General features: G+C 44.7%; 1 protein-coding gene across 2 annotated transcripts in view; it reads left to right on the top strand.

Moving 5' to 3' along the window:
- The first annotated feature begins 2,247 nt into the window (after positions 1-2,247).
- The window catches only part of ddc (dopa decarboxylase), a 184,231-nt gene continuing 164,530 nt past the window's right edge, over positions 2,248-21,948 (top strand). For both annotated transcript variants that reach the window (XM_078538627.1, XM_078538626.1), the window contains exons 1-4: positions 2,248-2,359; positions 2,842-3,074; positions 3,404-3,517; positions 21,578-21,697. In XM_078538627.1, the coding sequence (XP_078394753.1) occupies positions 2,874-3,074; positions 3,404-3,517; positions 21,578-21,697 (435 nt within the window). In that variant the 5' untranslated portion in view covers positions 2,248-2,359; positions 2,842-2,873. The remainder of the gene's footprint in view (positions 2,360-2,841; positions 3,075-3,403; positions 3,518-21,577; positions 21,698-21,948) is intronic.

Below are 21,948 nucleotides of genomic sequence, written 5' to 3'. Positions count from 1 at the left end.
GTGTGGCAAGTAGGATTGGTGAGCTGTAGGCACACATAGCCATCTGGAAATATAATATTGTGGCGATAACAGAGACCTGGCGCAAAAAATGGAAGGACTGGGTACAAAATATTCCTGGATACAAGATGTTTTGGAAAAATAGAAAAGGAAAGAAAGGAAGAGAGGTAGCCGTATTGCTTAAGGAGAATATTACAGATCTGGAGAGAACGGATATCCTAGCGGGGTTAGATACAGAATCTTATTTGGCTAGAGTTGTGAAACAATATAGATGCCATTACACTACTGGGTGTATTCTATAGGACACCAGCTGGTGGAAAAGATATAGAGGGGCAAATTTGCAAGGGAATTACAGAGTGTGCAAAAAGTATATAGTAGTTATAATGGGAGACTTTAACTATCCTAATGTGGACAGCAATAGTAATAGTGCAAAGGACAGAAAGGGGGCATAGTTTCTGAAGTGTGTTCAGGAGAATTTTCTAGATCACTACTTTTCCAGCCAAAGGAGGAAGGAGGCATTGCTGGATCCAGTTCTGGGGAATAGGTGGGGTCAAGTGGATCAAGTGCCAATAGGGGAGCATATAGTGGAACAGTGATTGTGGTATCATGAAGTTTACATTCACTATGAACAAAGAAAAGGAGAAATCCAGAGTAAAAATAATTAATTAGAGGCGAGCCAATTTCAATGTGGCGAGAACAGATCTAGCCCAAGTAAATTAGAATTGGATTGGCAATCAAAGCTAACTGAACAATGGGGTGCTTTTAAAAAGTAGTTTGTTCAGGTAGACTAGGGGTACATTCCCAAGGTGGAGAAAGTTGAGACAAACAAAACCAAAGCTCCCTGGATGATAAAATAAATAGAGTAAAATGATCAACAATGACAATTTATATTTATATAGAACCTTTAAAGTAATAAAACATCCCATGGTGCTTCACATGAGCATTATAAAACAAAATATGGCACCAAGCCACACAAAGAGATATTAAGTAGAAAAAAAGGTGCACATATAACAAATCTGAGGTTGATAATACAAATGAAAAACAGGTTGAGTTTCAAAAGTCCTGAAGGGAATTGAAAAAAATAAAGTCATGGCTTTCTAAAGGCTATTTCAAAACTTTCAAAGCACTTGAAGATGAAAGAATTGCAGGACTATGGGGAAAGGGCATGTAGTGGGATGAGCTGAGTTGCTCTTGCAGAAAGCTGGCACAGATATAATGATCCGAATGGCCTCCTTTTATGTTGTAACCATTCTATTGGGAATTTTTAATAGAGGTGGCGGGGGACTCGCCCTCTGGCTTGAGAGCAGGAGAGAACCCTGCGTCGTCTCTTTTAGGGAAGGCCTGCCGAATTGAATTCCACTCAGGCACTTAGCTGGACAGCAATGGGCCTTCCCCAAGATCATGGACACTGAGGGTGGAAGTCACAAGAATACAAGAACACAAAGATAGGAGCAGGAGTAGGCCATTCGGCCATCGAACCTTCTCCGCCATTCAATACAATCATGACTGATCTTGGACTTTAACTCCACTTTTTCACTGCCTCTTATATCCCTAGATTCCCTGAAAGAACAAAAATCTGCCAATTTAAGCCTTAAATGATTCAATGATGGAGCATCCACAACCCTCTGCGTAGAGAATTCCAAAGCTTCACAACCCTTTGAGTGAAGTAATTTCTCCTCATATCAGTCATAAATGATCGGCCCCTTACCCTGAGACTGTGCCCCCCATATTTTAGATTCCCCGACCAGCGGAAATAATCTCTCAGTGTCTACCCTATCAAGCTCCTTCGGAATCTTGTATGTTTCAATGAGATCACCTCTCATGCATCTGAACTCCTACACTTCTAAGCTAAATTTAAGGGCCTCATTGGCAACGGGGTGGGAAAGCCTTCCAGACGTCTTTAAACAGACTTAATCAGTGTGGAAGCGGGAAGGTGGCGGGGTCTCCACTCACCACCCTCTCGCCTGATTAAATGCTTCCCCCCTCCACCCTCCCGCGCCACCAAACTTGCCACCAGGGATGGGGGGCATTAAATTCTGCCCTATGATTCTAAAAGAGCTGAAAGGCCGGACATCCTTATCAGTGAGCACAGACACAATGAGTCAAATATGTTAAAGTTCTCTGACTCAGGCAATGTTGGATGTTGCTTTAGTGGACTGCTAAATCCCCTGTGCAAATCTCAAGTGAAGGAGGAGCTTCATCCTGTTTGTGATTGGTGATCGTAGTTGCGTGGGAGAATGTTTTAGCAATGCTCGTCTCTGAGTGGCTAGGACTGCGATTTGTGCTTCTGTCGTTATATAAAAGAACATTTTGCCTGAAACTCCAAAGATCAAAGTACATGTCAGCGGTACTGTCGTCACACGTGAGTACACTGCAACATGTTCCACATGAAAACGCTTATTAGTGTTTTAACAGCAGACTTTGATTAACATTTAGTTTTAAATGCAGTAATCCAGCTAGTGACTGCACAGCGTGAAACTGTGTTTAATGCATTCGGATTACTCTTCGTTCGAAAGGATTTATTACAAGGTTAACCGTGTTAAGTGTAGCAGGAAGCAGGCAATGTTAGCAGATACTAGAATAAGTAAAAGAGACACGTTCTGTACATTTGCAATTGGGTGGGTGAAGCTGGGTAGGTGCACAGAGAATAATACATTTAGTTCTAAACAATCGAATTTGACCTGCAGACAATCAGTTTACCTTTGAAGAGACGCGTTCATTTTGCTGTCATAGTAGATACAAAATATATAGATTTCCCCATAATTCGGAGAAACGGATTTACTTTACGTTTCAGGCTATGCAACAATTTCCATGTTTTTTTATTTTATAATGAAAATTCTGCAGCTCCCTTTAATTGGAATCTGAAATAAAGAGTCATGGATTTCGAGGAATTCCGTACAAGGGGCAAAGAGATGGTGGATTATATCACAGATTACCTGAAATCCATCGATCAACGTCCCGTTTATCCGACGGTGCAACCCGGGTACCTGCGACCCCTGATTCCGGACAGCGCGCCCCTGGAACCCGACAGCTTCGAGGATCTGATGAAGGACGTCGAGAGAGTCATTATGCCGGGGGTGAGCAAATTTAGCCCACAAATTCATTCCCTGAATGTAATCCTTCGCATGCTCTCCTCCCTGAATTAAGAAACACTGTAATTGTTATTCTAAAACTACCTGTTGCCATGTAGTTGAGTAACAAGATCAAGAACTGATAGCATGAAAACTAACATCGTAAAAGAATGAAGTGAATGAAACCAAATGACCAATTGCTATATCAAGCAGCCGTAAATTTGCATTGAGATTTATGGGTTCATCAGTAAATCAGTTAGCGGCCAGCGAACGTTACAAATTTGCCGACACCTGCGCTGTTTCATAAATTATATTTAATGCGTTTTCGTCCCCAGGTAACCCACTGGCAAAGTCCACATTTTCATGCCTATTTCCCTGCCGCTACCTCCTTTCCCGGTTTTCTGGGTGACATGTTGTCTGGTGCTATCGGCTGCATTGGCTTTTCCTGGGTAAGAACCTCTTGGTGTTTCTCCTATTTTACACACACACAATTCAGGGAAGACGACTGCATGCATTCAACCCTGTCAGTCCGTATAATACATTGACACCGATTAACGTACACCTAATTCTTTTTAAATTTTGAATTAAACTGTTTTTCTCAGTTTATCTCGGCTATTCATTTTTAACTTTAGAAGTCTCTCAGGATTCAGATTTTTTGTGAAAAAGAATTATAGTCGTTTGGTGATACAGAACTTGCTGAAAAAAGAGAGGTGGTCTTGCACTCGTGCAAAGTGTCCTGATGAGTGCAAGACAAAAAACTTTGGCATGTCTCTTTTTTAAACAAAAAAATATTTAAGTATTGATACCGACTGCCTGAGTTCATGTAATCGTCAGGAAATTACTTTTATATGTACAAAGGCTTTTGCAGATTAAGACGAAGTTGTAAATTAATAACAGCCAATTTGACAATATTGTTCTTGGCAGACCTCCCACCTTGTTGATTATTTTGAATGAAACTTCTAGTTTTGCAGATACATCAAAGTACTGAGATTTGTCTAAGTCTTCATTTTGATATACTGTTTTACATTGTAAAATTCTGTATGTGTGTGAGAGGAGGGCAGGGGGAATGGAGTGGAACTTGCTCTTTGATGTTGTCAAAAGCCAAAAGCTCTCAAGAATGTGTCCAGATCACCCAACAGGTTTCTGTTGCATGCAGCTGTTCTAGGGATAATGGTCTTAGCATGTAAAGAGTACAAGAATCCCATGGGGTGGCACACAGCAAGACAAGGCCAAGTGTAGTCTTTAGGTGCAGTGGGCTTACAGAGCAGGGGATAACTGGGCCCCAGAACATGCAGGTAAAATTCAGCTTCCATTTTAAAGTCACACATACTGTTATTTTAAATTAAATGATCTCATAGAAGCATAAAATAGTTACAGCACAGAAGGAGGCTAGTTGGCCCAAAATATCTATGCCAGCTCTCTGCAAGAACAACTCAGCCAGCCTACTCACCTGCACTTTCCTTATAGCCCTGCATAATTTTTTCTCTTTCAGTACTATTCAATTCCCATTTGAAAACCACGACCGAAAGTCTCCACCACACTCTCAGGCAGTGTGTAAATAAAAGGTTTTCCTCATCTTGCCATTGATTATTTTGCCATTCACCTTATATTGACCTCCTCTGGTTCTCAACACTTCGACCATTGAGGAATAGTTTCTCTCTGTCTGCTCTTTCTAGACACCCCATGCTTTTGAGCACCTCTATCAAATCTCCTCTTAACTTTCTCTTAGGAGAACTACCCAAGCTTCTGCATCTATCCACATAACTGAAGTTCCTCATTCCTGGAACTATTCTTGTGAATCTTTTCTGCACCCCTCTAATGCCTTCACACCCTTCCTGACTAGAATTGTATACAGTACGCCAGTTGAGGTCAAACCACTGTTTTATAAAGGTTCCTCATAACTTTCTTGCTTTTGTACTCTATGCTTCTAGTTATAAAGTCCAGGATTCCATATTTTGGACTTTTGAACTACTTTCTCAAACTGCCCTGCCATCTTCAGCATTTTGTGCACAAATACCACCAGGCCCCTCAGCTTCTGCACCCCCTTTAGAATTTCACCCAAAATTTTATATTGCCTCTGCCGTTCTTCCTGCCAAAATGTGTCCGTTCACACTCTGCCACATGCCTGTCCATTCCACCAGCCAAACTGTGCACTCTTGAAGTCTATCAATATTCTCATCACTGTTCACAACATTTCCAAGCTTTGCATTACCTGCAAATTTTGAAATTGTGCCCTGTACACCCAAGTTTAAATCATTAATACATATCAAGAAAAGCAGTGTGCAGTACTGATTCCTGGGAAACCCCACCACATACCTTCCTCCAGTCTGAAAAGCAACCATTTTCACTGCTCTGTTTCCTGTCACACAGAAAATGTCATACCCATGCTATCACTGCTCACCCTCTCCCACTCCCTGACACTACTCACCCCTGCACCCCCAAAACTGCTCAGCCCTGCACCCCAAACCATGCTCCTCAGTGCTCACCCCACCATCTGACATTGCACATTACCCCCTATGACACTGCTGACCCCCGCCCCCCCAACACTGCTGAACCTCCTGACATTACTCACCACCTCATTGTTGTAGTGGGGAGCATGGGGATTGTTGAGCAGTGTCAGGGTGGAGACTGGGCAATGCTGGGGTTGCAAGCTTGAGAAGGGAGCCTAAAGACAAAGACAGCTGTATTTAAAAATAGTGAAATTTAGTGAAATGAAGACAGACCTCAAGGAGCTTGCCTTCACTACAATTGCGCTTCACCACAAGGCGTCCCAACTCTGCTCATTGTTTGATTCATATGTAATAATAAGTTGTTGGTAATATCTGATTAGGGACCAATATCATTTTGTTTAAAAGTAGGCAAAGTTTAAGATTCAAGATACTTGCTCAATAAATAAAGCCACTTGATTCCATGGGTTTTGAACAATCAAAAATAAACTTTACTACACAAGGTCAGAAATCTAAAACAATTTACAATATCTATCTTATACTCTAACATTCAGGGTAAGTATGAAGTACATGTGAATTAACAAGCCAACTGTGATCTAACACACCACACTGCATACCAATTGGCAAATACAACCAAGGCAGAGTCCATGGATTTCTTAACAATCCACCCAGATGTCAGTAACACTGTGAGTCAACCAATCTCACTGAAACTCTGTCTCTATCACAAGGAATTCCAGTCTTCATCTTCAAAGATCTAATCTCGGAATTTTCTCCAAAGGTCGCTCCAACTTGGACAGCATCAACAACTGCCCATCTCGCAGGGTTTCAATCATGTCTCCCGAGGTTTCATTCCCCTGGATTCCCAAGTATACACTCAAATACCAACTCACAAGCACAATTTCAGCTCTTCAGCCGTGCAAGCGGAACACTAATGCTCCAAAGGGGTAATGGTGTGTAATTTTAATAAAATTTTAATTCAATATTCCTTCTTTTAATATCATGTTCACCACTTCCCTGTTAGCTGCTGAATTTATCTATTTTTATCATTACATGATTGTCACGTTTCCATGCTTTTAACTTGATTATTTAATCTATATTTTAAATGTTATGAATTTTGCCCCAACACGGGGCCACAAACCTTTGGCTGCCCTCTTAGATCTTCAGGGCTTCTTCTAAGCCCCCTTCGATTACCAGGGCTTCCCTTGAGCTGTGTTGACTTAAAATCTGCTACCCACAGTCCTTTCCCTATCTGGAGCCTTTTTTTCTATTCCTTTCTTTGTAACTGAACCGGGACCTCATCCTGTCCCTGTCACTGCTCTGGGACTCTTTTTTTCTGGGGCCTCCCTGTCCCCTCTCCCCTTTGGACCTCTCCCTGTCCCCTCTCTGCTTTGGGACCGCCCCCGACCCATCTCCCTTTGGGATCTTTCCCTGTTCCCTCTCCCTGTCTCTTGCCTGGGACTCTGATCTTCCATGGCGCTCCACCCCCAGTCACCTGACCCAGGTCTCCATGCCGTTTTTCTTCTTGTACAGGCATGCTGAGCTCAAAGAATGTAAAAATGCTGATATGTGCATGTGTAGCCCACTCACGGTCTGCGCATGTTCACAAGCTTCAAGGCTTTTAAGGAGTTGAAGTTCCTGACCTCCAGTCTTAACATTAAGGTAAGTTGACTTTCGTAACACATGCTGGAGCCAAGACAAGAAGATCCTAAGGCTCCAGTGTAAAAAGGTAAGACCACAATTTTAAATGGGGTCAGCAGCATGTGCTCCCACTCTGACACTAACCAGGAGATCTGGGCCAGTATGTTGACAAAGTGAGATGAAGCTTGGTGAGAGGAGGTTAATGTGGGTCATAAACACCAGCATTGACCTGTTGGGCAGAATGGTCTGTTTCCAAGCTGTAAATACTATATAATGTACTATGTCATACCTTCCTTCTCCCATAGCTTCATTTTTTAAAAAATCATTCACAGGATGTGGGCTTCGCTGACTGAGCCAGCATTTATTGCCCATCCCTAATTGCCCTTGAGAAGGTGGTGGTGAGCTGCCATCTTGAACCGCTGCAGTCCATGTGGTGTAGATACACCCACAATGCTGTTAGGAAGGGAGTTCCAGGATTTTGACCCAGTGACAATGAAGAAACAACGATATATTTCCAAGTCAGGATATTCTTCTGCTTCAACTATTTATCCAATTTCCTCTTCATGGACGCAATATCTGCCTCGACTACTTCCTTGCACCCACAATGCAGAAAAAAAATTCTCTCAATCTCCCTCCACACTTTGAGTGATAATTTTAATTTGATGATCCCTCATCACTGACACTCTAAACAAAGGAACTTGTCTGTTTTTATTCATTCTATCAAAAGGCTTCATAATTTTATTGAAAACTTGTATTCAACCTCCTCTTAGCCTTTTCCTGGTCCAATGGAAATAGCCCTAGTATCTTAAGTCTCTTATTACTATGTCATCCCTGGTGTCATCCAAATGAATCTTTTCTGTATGCTCTTTCTGGCACCCAAAGCTTCACGTAGTAGTTTAGCTGTGGCATAACTAATTTTTTGTACAAATTAATTATTACATCTTTACACAAATGTGTTCCTAATTATAAAACCTAAATGCTGTTCACCATTTCTGTGGCTTTATTTATCTGCACTCATGCTTTCAACAGATCACGTATGTGAAATCCTAGGTCTCGATGTTCATCCACATTCCTTAGCATCTTTCCATTTAGTTTATACCCCCATACTTTATTTTTCCTTCCAAAATGGAATTCCACCCAATTGCCCACCTTAAATGTTATATTCTACTTAGCTGCGCATTCCACTAATCTGTTTATATCTTCCTGGAGTCCTTTAAGTTCCACCTCATTTCTTTCAAGCCTCTACATTTGTGCCATCAGCTATTTTAAGACTGTGATGCTTATGTCCAAGTCTAAACCATTCATATATATTGAGAAGAAAAGTGGGTGTACCATAGGGTACAGCACTTCCAACTCTTTTCAGTCCAAGCAACACCCCTTCATCCATCAGCTTTTAAATTAATTAAAACTTCTTTCTGATCAACCAACTTTCCATACATGCTATGCCTTTCCTTTTATATTACATGTTTGAATTTTCTAAGACGTCTTATCAAATGCCATTGAAAATCCATTTGCACTATACCTACTGAACTCTTTATTAACCCAATCTTTTTTCAAAAAAATTATCAAACATGACTTGGCTGTAATGAATCCATGCTGAGTGCCTTTAATTAACTCATGCATTTCTAAATCTAGTTTTATCTCAAATTATGGATTCTAAGGACTTGCGTAAAACTCACATTAGGCTAACTAATCCATAGATACACAGTTTAATTTTCTCTCCCTACTTGAACCAGCGTTTACATTGGTTACTCAAATTGCATTTTTAACAGGGATTGAAAAACTGTGTCCCGAGCCTTTGCTATCCACCCTGTAATTTCTTTCAATAGCCAAAAGCACATGGTCCTGGATTTTCACTCTCGAGGCAGGTGCACAGAGCCAGGAAATCTTCCAGCTCGCTGCACCTGCCTCGAGGAAAAAGTGCCCCAAATGATGAGATGGATCTTCATTCTGGAGGGGTGGGTACAGAATGGAATCAGGCCCACCAGCCCCAGATGCAGATTAGATGCCGCCACAGGGGCTGCCGAGTGCCAAGGTGGGCTGGTTCAAAGGCTCACCTTGGTTCTTTGAGACTTCGTCCCAGTTGTTTTAAACAGTACGTCCGCTAGCCCTTACCCTCTCACATCCCAGCACTCCCCATGTCCTTACATGCCAACTCATGCTAACCCATGCCCCCACCCACCCCATGGCCCCTTGTCGCTCCTGTGCCAACTTAATGTTGACCCTTGTCCCCCACTCACCACCCTTTGCCCTTATACACTCTGTGCCAACACACACAGTATCCAGCATCAGCAGACCTCAGGAGCCACGCTGAGATTAAATAAAATAAATTTCTAAATATCTATTACAGACTTCACTGTATAAAAAAAACCCATTCATGAAAGCCCATGAAAGGACTGCAGCAGTTCAAGAAGGCAGCTTATCACCACCTTCTCAAGGGTAACTAGGGGTGGGCAATAAATGCTGGCCCAGCCAGCGAAGCCCACATCCAATGAATGAATAAAAAAACACTTTTAAATCCCCTCACGTGCTTAATCCTCATAAAAGCAAACATTTGTACCCATAATCGCACATCAAAAACAGCTAATACTTTAATAACCTCTTTGAGGTGCCAGTGAAACTGTGAACTTACAGCCCCCCACTGTGGAAAGCAGCCGAACATTAACAACGCTATAATGGTAGCACTCAGGGTTATGTGAACAAACAGCTATTTAAACTGCTGGAACAGATTTTCTTTCAATTCTCCGCTCAGACAGGTTGCCTTTTCAATTTTTAAAGGGCGGGGGACTTAAATAATTTGACAGCTTGACAGTTCTACATAGCTTATCCACCCTTAAAGAGCAGATCGACAGTAAAAAATTTTAATTCACACTGCAGGATGAGACCTTTTGAACTCAGCATTGAGTTTGGGTTTCCCCCTTGTGTGAGTCATGTCCCGCCCCCATCCTGCCTCCCCCCCACCCCCCCACACACTCCACACACTGACAAAAACAGCTTCTGCCGGATATGGGAGGGCGGGATTTCAAAATCCCGGATCCGTCCGCCATATTGAATATGCGTGGAGTCTCCACTACTGTGTGAACATCTAGGCCATGTAATGAAAGCGCAATGACTTACCACCGTTACTTCTGCTCATATGTTTTGGAATCAGTTCCTCTTCTACAATTATTTATTACAGTTATTCCATTTTATCCTCTAGTAGACTTATGTTATCACTTCCACCGTCATTACTACTGTTCAAAGCTGTTTATTTGATCGAAGGACAGAAGCACTTATTCTTCAATAGAGATGTTCATTTTAGTGTCATTCTAAACAAAGAATATTAAAGATATCCTCATGGTGCTGAGCTGCCACAGATTAACCTGGATTTCACAGTCTAATATGTTAATGGAGGAGATCATGATAATGCACCTGTCAACACCAATCATATGTCAGTTCCACTTAGTTTCCTTTTAGGATGACAAACAAACAGTTAAATTTGCTCCGAAACAAGGGCTGGAATCTTCCATTCTAGAGTCTAAGTTTGGTGGCAAGAGTGGACGTGGGAGTGATTTCCGCTGGTCAGCTCATTACATATGTATCCACGAGGAGCTCGCTGAATCTCGTGGTGAGGGCGGGCAGGAAGCCACTGTCCCCGCCTTTACCTCACAGGATGGAAGGTCCAGGCACCATATTTAAAGGGCACCCGATGAGCCATTCATCACTGCAAGCCAGGAGCTCTGGATTCTGCCGAGACCAGGATGTTGCAGACCAGGCAAAATGTGGCCCCCATGGTTCAGCAAAACCATGGTTCAAATTCTCCGCCAGACTCTCCAGGAAAGGCGGGAGGTGCTTTTGCCCAGGGATGGCAGCAGGAGGCCCTCCCGTCTGACGATAGTGGCCTGGGGGGAGTTTGCAGCAGAGATTAGCACCCACGGGGCCCACCAAAGAACCACGCAACAGTGCAGGAAGAGGATGAATGATCTGCTGTGCTCCACCAAAGTGGCACCATCAACTCACTGCAAGTGACACTCATAAGGGCATCAGGCAGGGTACGTGTGTGAATTCACAGGGATGTCAGACAGGAGCTTGTGTTGCAGGAGTCCACCCACGTCCTGTCTGCTGTCATGGCTCTGGCATGCAAGCGCTTGGCTGCCTCCATGGAAAGGGTGGTAGCTGCCTAGGAGACCCAGGTCCAGCAGAACACACAGTGGCTGTCAGATATGCGCACAGACCTGCACTATACTGCTCTAGCCTGGGGTGCAGTGCAGCAGTGGCTAGGCGAGAGGGGGACTGGACACCTCTACTTCCTTCCAGGTGCCCCTTCTCCTCAAAGAGTCAGGGAAGTGCCATTGACCACCCACAGGGAGGTGGGTGCCAGCCAAACACCCCAGGGGTTTCATCCCAGGACACTTCACCTCCCCTCTGCCAATGACCCTATTGCCTCCAGCAGGACAGGCCAAGGAGTGTGCACCTGCATCTGCACAGGAGACCATTAGTAGGCTGGGGCCTTCCAGGACTCAAACCGCCAGAGGACACCCGCCAATGTCATCACAGTTAACAAGGCATAGCAGTCAGCAGGTTTCCTCCACCTCAGCTGTGGATGTTGGGGTGGCACCCAAACCAAGTAACAGAAAAAGAACTAGTTGTTTGGTAGTATAGAACTTGAGTATTGCTGAAAAAACAAACTTGCCAAAGCTTTCCATCATGCACTCATCAGGACAATTCACAAGACTACCAAATGTAAAGGCAACAACAATTTATACTTCATGAGAAGAGAGTGCTGATTGATTGGCAAGTGGACTCTAATTGGTTGAGGCATTGCCATAGAGAATGCACCAGTTAACCAATGACTGACAGTTAACTGCCAAGCTTTGTTTAAATTTAGACCAGGCAAGTTGGCTCTGATTGATCAAGGCATTGACCTGGGGAATGAACCAGAGAATGGCTGTCGCTGAATTGCACCTGTTTCAACTAAACAAAATTGGCGACAAATTTATGTTTGCAGTTCCCCTGCTTCCTGGGACCCTTTGCGAATGTCTCTGGCTCTGAGCTACCGTTGGAGGCATCAGAAATTTCCTTAGTACTTAATTGGGTAATTACCCAGGAAATGTTATTCAGATAAAAACATAGTCTAACACATGGGTAGTGACACAACTGACTTCCCAACCTGACTATTTGACAACCTGAATCGATTAGCCCACGATCCAACTACCCCACCCCCGACCTGACTACACCCCTGACCTGACCACCCCCTGATCACTCGACTATCCCGCCAAGCCAACCCGACTAGTCTCTGACCTGACTACCCACCTCACCCGTCATCCGCCTACCCACGTACCCACCTCACTCACCTACGTACCTCACCCTCCTACCCACTTACCCACCTCACCTACCTACCCATTCTACCCACCTACCCATTCACTCACTCACCCATTCATCTACTCACCCATTCATACGCTAACATTAGGACTGGACCTTTAAGCTTACCACATGCAGTTAAAAAGTAGTGTATCCAGTCTTCCTCTGACTTCTCCGCTCCGATGGAGTTCCCCGAGGAAAGCTGCACTGCAGATTTCTGTGAAAGCTGGGCTTGGAATACCCTGGTGGAAATCTGCAGCGCTGATGAATTGCGGGAATTTTCGATTGCACTAGCAATCCAACCATCACTACTGCTGCCTGGAAATCCAGGCCAATAAAAAACCTAAAGAGGAACAAAGCCCTTTCAATTGAATTAAACCTTATTCACTGAGAATGTCTATTTTATTCATTTTTTTAATTCAGTCATGGGATGTGGGCTTCACTGGCTGGGCCAGCATTTATTGCCCATCCCTAATTGCCCTTGAGAAGGTGGTGGTGAGCTTCCTTCTTGAACCGCTGCAGCCCATGTAGTGTAGGTACACCCACAGTGCTGTTAGGGAGGGAGTTCCAGGATTTTAACCCAGCGACAGCGAAGGAACGGCGATATCTTTCCAAGTCAAGATGGTCAGTGACTTGGAGGGGAACCTCCAGGTGGTGATGTTCCCATCTCTCTGCTGCCCTTGTCTTTCTAGTAGGGAAAATCCCAAGATATTCTATATGTATATCAATGGGAAGAGGATAACCAGGGAAAGAGTAGGGCCCATAAGGGACCAAGAGAGCAACCTATGGATGGAGCCAGATGACATTGCTAGAGTGTTGAATGAATACTTCACATCCGTCTTCACCCAAGAGAATGAGAATGAAGCTATCAAACCTCAGGGAGAGAGACTGCGAGGTTCTTAAGCAAATTGATATAGGGAGTGACAAGGTATTGGAGGTGTTGGCAGGCTTAAAAGTGGACAAATCTCCAGGTCTGGATGATTTGTGTCCCAGACTGCTGAGGGAGGCAAGGGAGGAGATCGCAGGGGCTCTGACCCAAATTTTTAATTCCCCTCCGGCTACAGGGGAGGTGCCAGAGGACTGGAGAATAGCTAATGTGGTTCCGCTATTTAAGAAGGGTTGTAGAGATAAGCCAGGGAACAACAGGCCAGTGAGTCTCACGTCAGTGGTAGGGAAACTATTGGAGAAAATTCTGAAGGAGAGAATCCATCTCCACTTGGAGAGGCAAGGTTTGATCAGGGATAGTCAGCATGGCTTTGTCAGAGGGAGGTCATGCCTAACAAATTTGATTGAATTTTTTGAGGAGGTGACCAGGTGTGTAGACGAGGGTAGTGCAGTTGATGTAGTTTATATGGATTTCAGCAAAGCCTTTGACAATGTCCCACATGGGAGACTTATAAAGAAGGCAAATGCACATGGGATACAGGGTAATTTGATAAGGTGGATTCAAAATTGGCTTAGTTGTAGGAGGCAGAGGGTGATGACAGAAGGATGCTTTAGTGACTGGAAGCCAGTGTCCACTGGCGTATAACAGGGATCTGTGCTGAGTCCCCTATTATTTGTCATTTATATAAATGACATAGATGACTATGTGGGGGGTAAGATTAGTAAGTTTGCGGATGACACAAGGATTGGCCGGGTGGTTAACAGTGAGGTTGAGTGTCTTGGGCTACAGGAAGATATAGACGGGATGGTCAAATGGGCAGATAAGTGGCAGATGGAATTTAACCCTGAAAAGTGTGAGGTGATGCACTTTGGAAGGAGTAATTTGACAAGGAAGTATTCAATGAACGGCATGACACTAGGACATTCTGAGGAACAAAGGGACCTTAGCGTGTGTGTCCATAGATCTCTGAAGGCGGAGGGGCATGTTAGTGGGGTGCTGATAAAGGCATATGGGACACTTGCCTTTATCAATTGAGGCATCGATTACAAAAGTAGGGAGGTCATGTTGGAGTTGTATAGAACCTTGGTGAGGCCACAGCTGGAATACTGTGTGCAGTTCTGGTCACCACATTATAGGAAGGTTGTGATTGCACTGGAGGGGGTGCAGAAGAGATTCACCAGGATGTTGCCTGGGATGAAACATTTAAGTTATGAAGAGAGGTTGGATAGACTTGGGTTGTTTTCTTTGGAGCAGAGAAGACTGAGGGGCAACCTGATCGAGATGTACAAGATTATGAGGGGCATGGACAGGTGGGATAGGGAGCAGCTGTTCCCCGTAGTTGAAGGGTCAGTCACGAGGGGACATAAGTTCAAGTTGAGGGGCAGGAGGTTTAGGGGGGATGTGAGGAAAAACTTTTTTACCCAGAGGGTGGTGACGGTCTGGAATGCGCTGCCTGGGAGGGTGGTGGAGGCGGGTTGCCTCAAATCCTTTAAAAAGTAGCTGGATGAGCACTTGGCACATCATAACATTGAAGACTATGGGCCAAGTGCTGGTAAATGGGATTAGGGAGGTAGATCAGGTGTTTCTCACGTATCGGTGCAGACTCCATGGGCCGAAGGGCCTCTTCTGCACTGTGTAATTCTAGGTGGTAGTGGTCATGGGTTTGGAAGGTGTTGTCTAAGGAGCCTTGGTGAATTCCTGCAGTGCATCTTGTAGATGGTACACACTGCTGCTACTGTGCGTCGGTGGTGGAGGGAATGAATGTTTGTGGATGTGGTGCCAATCAAGCGGACTGCTTTGTCCTGGATGGTGTCCAGCTGCTTGAGCGTTGTGGGAGCTGCACTCATCCAGGCAAGTTGGGAGTATTCCATCACACCCCTGACTTGTGTCTTGTAGATGGCGGGCAGGCTTTAGGGAGTTAGAAGGTGAGTTACTCATCTCACGATTTCTAGCCTCTGACCTGCACTTGTAGGCACAATATTTATATGGCTAGTCCAGTTCAGTTTCTGGTGAATGGTAAATCCCAGGATGTTGAGGGAGGTGATGGCGTAGTGATATTGTTGCTAGACTAATAATCCAGAGGCCCAGGGTAATGTCCTGGGTTCGAATCCCGCCACAGCAGATGGTGAAATTTGAATTCAATAAAAATCCAGAAATAAAAGTCTAATGATAACCATGAAACCATTGTTGATTGTTATAAAAACCCATCTGGTTCAGTAATGCCCTTTAGGGAAGAAAACCACCTGATCTGGCTTACATGTGACTCTAGCAAATGTGGTTGACTCTTAACTGCCCTCAGAACAAGGACAGTTATGGATGGGCCATAAATGCTGGCCTAGCCTGTGATGAATGAATAAAAAAAATATTGATAGTGGGGGATTCAGTGATAGTAATGCCATTGGACATCAAGGGGTGATGGTTGGATTCTCTCTTGTTGGAGATGGTCATTGCCTGACACTTGTGTGACATGAATGTTATTTGTCACTTGTCAACCCAAGCCTGGATATTGTCCAGGTCTTGCTGCATTTGGACATGGACTGCTTCCTGAAATATAGGTCTTGCTGGCAAGGTTAACATTTATTGCCCAACCCTAACTGTCTTTCAGAAGGTGGTGGTGAGCAACTTTCTTGACCGCTGCAGTCTATATGGTGGAGAAACACCCACAATACTGTTAGGAAGGGAGTTCCATGATTTTGTCCCAACTACAATTAAGAAATGCAATATATTCCCCTGTCAGGATTGTATGTGACTGGGAGGGGCGTTTTTAGGTGGCAGTGTTCCCAGGCGCCTGCTGCCCTTATCCTTCGAGGAGGTAGCGATCACAGGTTTGGTAGCTGCTGTCAAAGGAACCTTAGAGAATGGTTGTTGTGCATCTTGTAGATGGTGCACACTGCTGCCCTGGTGCACCAATGGTGAAACAAATGAGAGAGAGGGAAATTTGTTTGCAAAGCACTGCTTGAAGCAGCACTACAGAGAGTTTACGTCAGTCCCCTGGGAGCAGACAGCGCTGCAACTCACAACTTGCAAGGCCTGCTGGGTTTCTTCATTGATGTCACTTAAAAACACCATATGGGTCGCAGCCTGAGGTGCTGCCTACTCCTGGAGAATCTGTAGTGCCACTTGAACTGGCGTTACCTGAAAGAATTGCTCCACCTGAAAGTATTTAAGGTGGTGGATGGGGTGCCAATCAAATCAGCCGTTTTGTTCTGGATGGTGTTGAGCTTATTGAGTGTTGTTGAAGCTCCTGGACATTAGGTGAGATATGTTCTTTGGTTTTCACTGTCACTTGACCATCAGCACATATACTGTTAGAATATGGTGCTGATGCAAGTTAGGTAAGCTATAGTATAAGGGAAATAAAAAGCTTAATAGTTTGTGGGGTATAAATTTGTTCACGTTAGGGTGCTAGAGAATCTTGCATCGATTCCCATAGGCAGGCAGGTCCTCATTGATATATTTGAGGTCTGGTGGAGGGAAGGCTCACAATCCTCCTCCCCACTGAGTTGAAAATCTCTAGAATTGGACCAGGGTAAGAATCCAATCCTTCCAGAGAAGAAAACCTAGACCTGAGGGCAGGGGTGCAACACATTGCAACCCTCCTCCCCATTGAGAGAGTTTGATGTCCCAAAGCTTTTTTTCTACTTCCTCCTTTCCGTCTTCACATTTACTCGTGACCTATTCCCTCTCTCTTCTCTGTCTTCCTCTACCTGTCCCCCTCTTATTTCAGCTCTCCGCTCTTCACCCTCGCCTACCTGTTGTCTCATCCATTTTCATACCTCTGCACTTCCTTCATCCATCTTTCTTCTATTCAGTCATGGAATGTGGGCTTCGCTGGCTGGGCTAGCATTAATTGCCCATCCCTAGTTGCCCTTGAGAAGGTGGTGGTGAGCTGCCTTCTTGAACTGCTGCAGTCCATGTGGTGTAGGTACACCCACAGTGCTGTTAGGGAGGAAGTTCCAGGATTTTGGCCCAGCAACAGTGAAGGAACGGCAATATATTTCCAAGTCAGGCTGGTGAGTGACTTGGAGGGGAGCTTCCAGGTGGTGCTGTTCCCATCTATCTGCTGCCCTTTCTAGATGGTAGTGGTCGTGGGTTTGGAAGGTGCTGTCTAAGGAGCCTTGGTGAACTCCTGCAGTGCATCTTGTAGATGGTACACACTGCTGCCACTGTGCGCCGGTGGTTGAGGGAGTAAATGTTTGTGGATGTGGTACCAGTCAAGCGGGCTGCTTTGTCCTGGATAGTGTCCAGCTTCTTGAGTGTTATTGGAACTGCATTCATCCAGGCAAGTGGAGAATATTCCATCACACTCCTGACTTGTGCCTTGTAAATGGTGGACAGGCTTTGGGGAGACAGGAGGTGAGTTACTTGCCACAGGATTCCCAGCCTCTGACCTGCTCTTGTAGCCTCAGTATTTATATGGCTAGTCTAGTTCAGTTTCTGGTCAATGGTAAACCCCAGGATGTTGATGGTGGGGGATCAGTGATGCTAATGCCATTGAATGTCAAGGAATGATGGTTAGATTCTCCCTTGTTGGAGATGGTCATTGCCTGACACTTGTGTGGCGCATATGTTACTTGCCACTTGTCATCCCGAGCCTGGATATTGTCCAGGTCTTGCTGCATTTGGACATGGACTGCTTCAGTATTTGAGGAGTCGCAAATGGTGCTGAACTTTGTGCAATCATCAGCGAACACCCCCACTTCTGAACTTATGATGGAAGGTCAGTGATGCAGGAAGGATGTTCACGATGGTGGGGGAGTCCAGAACCAGGGGTCACAGTCTGAAGATACGGGGTAGACCATTTAGGACTGAGATGAGGAGAAATTTCTTCACCCAGAGAGTGGTGAACCTGTGGAATTCGCTACCACAGAATGTAATTGAGGCCAAAACATTGTAAGTTTTCAAGAAGGAGTTAGATATAGCTCTTGGGGCAAAAGGGATCAAAGGATATGGGAAGAAAGCGGGAACAGGCTATTGAGTTAGATGATCAGCCATGATCATAATGAATGGCAGAGCAGGCTTGAAGGGCCAAATGGCCTACCCCTGCTCCTATTTTCTATGTTTATGTTTTTCTATGAAGCAGCTGAAGATGGTTGGGCCTAGGACACTACCCTGAGGAATTCCTGCAGTGATGTTCTGGAACTGAGATGATTAACCTCCAACAGCCACAACCATCTTCCTTTGTGCTAAGCATGACTCCAACCAATGGAGAGTATTCCCCCATATTCCCATTGACTCCAGTTTTACTTGGGTTCATTGATGCCGCACTGGGTTAAATGCTGCCTTGACATCAAGGGCAGTCACTCCCACCTCACCTCTTGAGTTCAGCCCTTTTTTCCATGTTTGAACCAAGACTGTAATGAAGTCATGAGCTGAGTGACCCTTTTGGAACCCAAACTGGGTATCAGTGAGCAGGTTATTGCTAAGCAAGTGCCGCTTGATAGTACTGCTGATGACCCCTTCCATTGTTTTACTGATGATCGAGAGTAGACTGACGGGGTGATAATTGGCTGGGTTAGATTTTTCCTGCTTTTTGTGTACAGGACATACCTGGGCAATTTTCCACATCGCTGGGTAGATGCCAGTGTTGTAGCAGTACTGGAGCAACATGGCTAGGGGTACGGCAAGTTCTGGAGCACAAGTCTTCAATATTATTGCTGCAAAATTGTCAGGGCCCATAGCCCTGGCAGTATCCAGTGCCTTCAGCTGTTCCTTTATATCACTTGGAGTGAATCAAATTGGCTGAAGACTGGCATCTGTGACGCTGGGGACCTCTGGAGGAGGCTGAGATGGATCATCCACTTGGCAATATTGACTGAAGATTGTTGCAAATGCTTCATCTTTATCTTATGCACTGATGTGCTGGGCTCCCCCATCATTAAGAATGGGGATATTTGTGGAGCCGCCGCCTCCTCCTAACGAGATGTTTAATTGTCCACCACTATTCATGGCTGGATATGGCAGGACTGCAGAGCTTTGATTCGATCCACTGGTTGTGGAATCGCTTAGCTCTGTCTATCACTTATGCTGTTTGGCACACAAGTAGTCCTGAGTTGTAGCTTCTGGTGACACCTTTTTAGGTATGCCTGCTGCTGCTCCTGGCATGCCCTCCTTCACTCTTCATTGAACCAAGGTTGATCCCCTGGCTTGGTGGTAATGGTAGAGTGGGGGATATGCCGGGCCATGAGGTTACAGATTGCGGTTGAGTACAGTTCTGCTGCTGCAAATGGTCCACAGCACCTCATGGTTGCCCAGCCTTGAGTTGCTAGATCTATTCAAAATCTACCCCATTTAGCGCAGTGGTAGTGCCACACAAGATGATGGAGGGTATCCTCAATTTGAAGTTGGGGCTTCATCTCCACAAGGACTGTGCTGTGGTCACTCTTACTAATACTGTCATGGACAGATGCATCTGTGGCAGGCAGGTTGGTGAGGATGAGGTCAAGTATGTTTTTCCCTCTCAAAAATCGAATTACCTGGAAAAACTCAGCAGGTCTGGCAGCATCGGTGGAGAAGAAAAGAGTCGATGTTTCGGGTCGTGTGGACCCGAAACGTCGACTCTTTTCTTCTCCACCGATACTGCCAGACCTGCTGAGTTTTTCCAGGTAATTCGATTTTTGTTTTGGATTTCCAGCATCCGCAGTAGTTTTTTGTTTTTATCTCTATGTTTTTCCCTCTTGTTGGCTCCCTCACCACCTGCCGCAGACCCAGTCTAGCAGCTATGTCCTTTAGGACTTGGCTGGCTTGGGCTGTGGTGATGCTACCGAGCCACTCTTGGTGATGGACATTGAAGTCCCCCACCCAGAGTACATTCTGTGCCCTTGCCACCCTCAGTGCTTCCTGCAAGTGGTGTTCAAATGGAGGAGCACTGATTCATCAACTGAGGGGGGGCAATGGTTGTGAAGGCTGTTATGTGGTAATCAGCAGGACGTTTCCTTGCCCATGTTTGACCTGACGCCATAAGAATTCATGGGGTACGGAACTGATGTTGAGGATTCCCAGGGCAACTCCCTCCCGACTGTATACCACTGTGCTGCCACCTCGGCGGGTGGGACAGGGCATACCCAGTGATGGTAAAGTTGGTGTCTGGGACATGGTCTGTAAGCTATGATTCTATGAGTATGACTATGTCAGGCTGTTGCTTGACTAGGATAAAGGCAAAATACTGCGGATGCTGGAAATCTGAAACAAAGACAAAAAATGCTGGAAAAACTCAGCAGGTCTGACAGCATCTGTGGAGAGAAAGACAGAGTTAACGTTTCGAGTCCAGATGTCTCTTCATACGGGCTGAAAACGTTAACTCTGTCTTTCTCTCCACAGATGCTGTCAGACCTGCTGAGTTTTTCCAGCATTTTTGTTTTTGTTGCTTGGTTAGTCTGTGAGACAGCTCTCCCAATTTTGTCACTGGCCTCCAGATTTTCGTAAGGAGGACTTTGCAGGGTCAACAGGGCTGAGTTTGCCATTGTCATTTCTACTGCCTAGGTCAATACCAGGTGGTCCATCTGGTTTAATTTCTTTTAGGCTTTTTGGCAACTTGATAGAGGACATTTCAGAGTCAAACACATTGCTGTGGATCTGGAGTCACATGTAGGTGAGACCAGGTACACATGCAAACTCTCTTCCTTGATTATGACCTTCACCTTGGGATTTCGAGTGTGGTTGGCAATGACTGTCAATAGCCAGCTGGAGATTTGCAATTGTATTGACAAGACAGACTTGGGGTCTAACTTTTTATCCAAAAATAGCTCCTCATAGTTTTGGGAAGATGCTTTGTTCTGTCACTTCTGTTTCTTCAGCAACTCAAATAATTATCACCACCAAAACAATTTGGGGGTGAATTTCCTTGGAGATATTTCTGCATCAGCATCACAAGTTCAGTGGATGCTCAGTGCAAACCCAATAATGTGTGACAGAATGGAAAAAGCCCTAGGTAAATTCACCCTCTATGTTAAACTAGTAATAGCATTACATTGCTCTTCTTGAAATGGGCAATTAGAGATGGGCAACAAATGTTGGCCTTGCCAGCGATGCTCACATCCCATGAACCAATAAAAAAACTTAGTACGTTTGCTAACTTAATGTTGCTCATTAAAAAATATTTTATTTTGAACAGTATTAGTTAGAATAATGAAAGTACATCTGATATGACTTATGTTTACACTGATGAGGTATAAGTGAATTCCTGGTTTTCCCTTTAGGCTGCAAGCCCTGCATGTACAGAGTTGGAGACTGTGATGCTTGACTGGCTGGGGAAGATGTTGAATCTGCCTGAAGATTTTGTAGCTGGGTCTGGTAGAGGAGGAGGTGGAGTCATACAGGTAACAACAAAAAAAAGCTCAGTAAAATTCTAAAGATTGTATAGTATAATTGCTCAGAAATTGTTGGAAAAATAATGGTGAGTTCACAATGCCTGTCATTATTAGTGAGTACAAAACCCAGCAATTTATGACAATGGAAGCGATCATGTCATGAGTAGCAAATCGCCATAAATTGCTGGACAATCTGTGCCACTCTACTATTAGCCAGCAAATACACGAACCCACTGTCAACCTCCGTGAAAGTCGCAAAT

The sequence above is a fragment of the Cetorhinus maximus genome, chromosome 3, assembly GCF_964194155.1.
Source record: "Cetorhinus maximus chromosome 3, sCetMax3.hap1.1, whole genome shotgun sequence".
NCBI classification, from domain to species: Eukaryota; Metazoa; Chordata; class Chondrichthyes; order Lamniformes; family Cetorhinidae; genus Cetorhinus; species Cetorhinus maximus.
The sequence above is the reverse complement of the archived record's forward strand: the minus strand, read 5'-3'. Positions and strand labels throughout refer to the sequence as shown.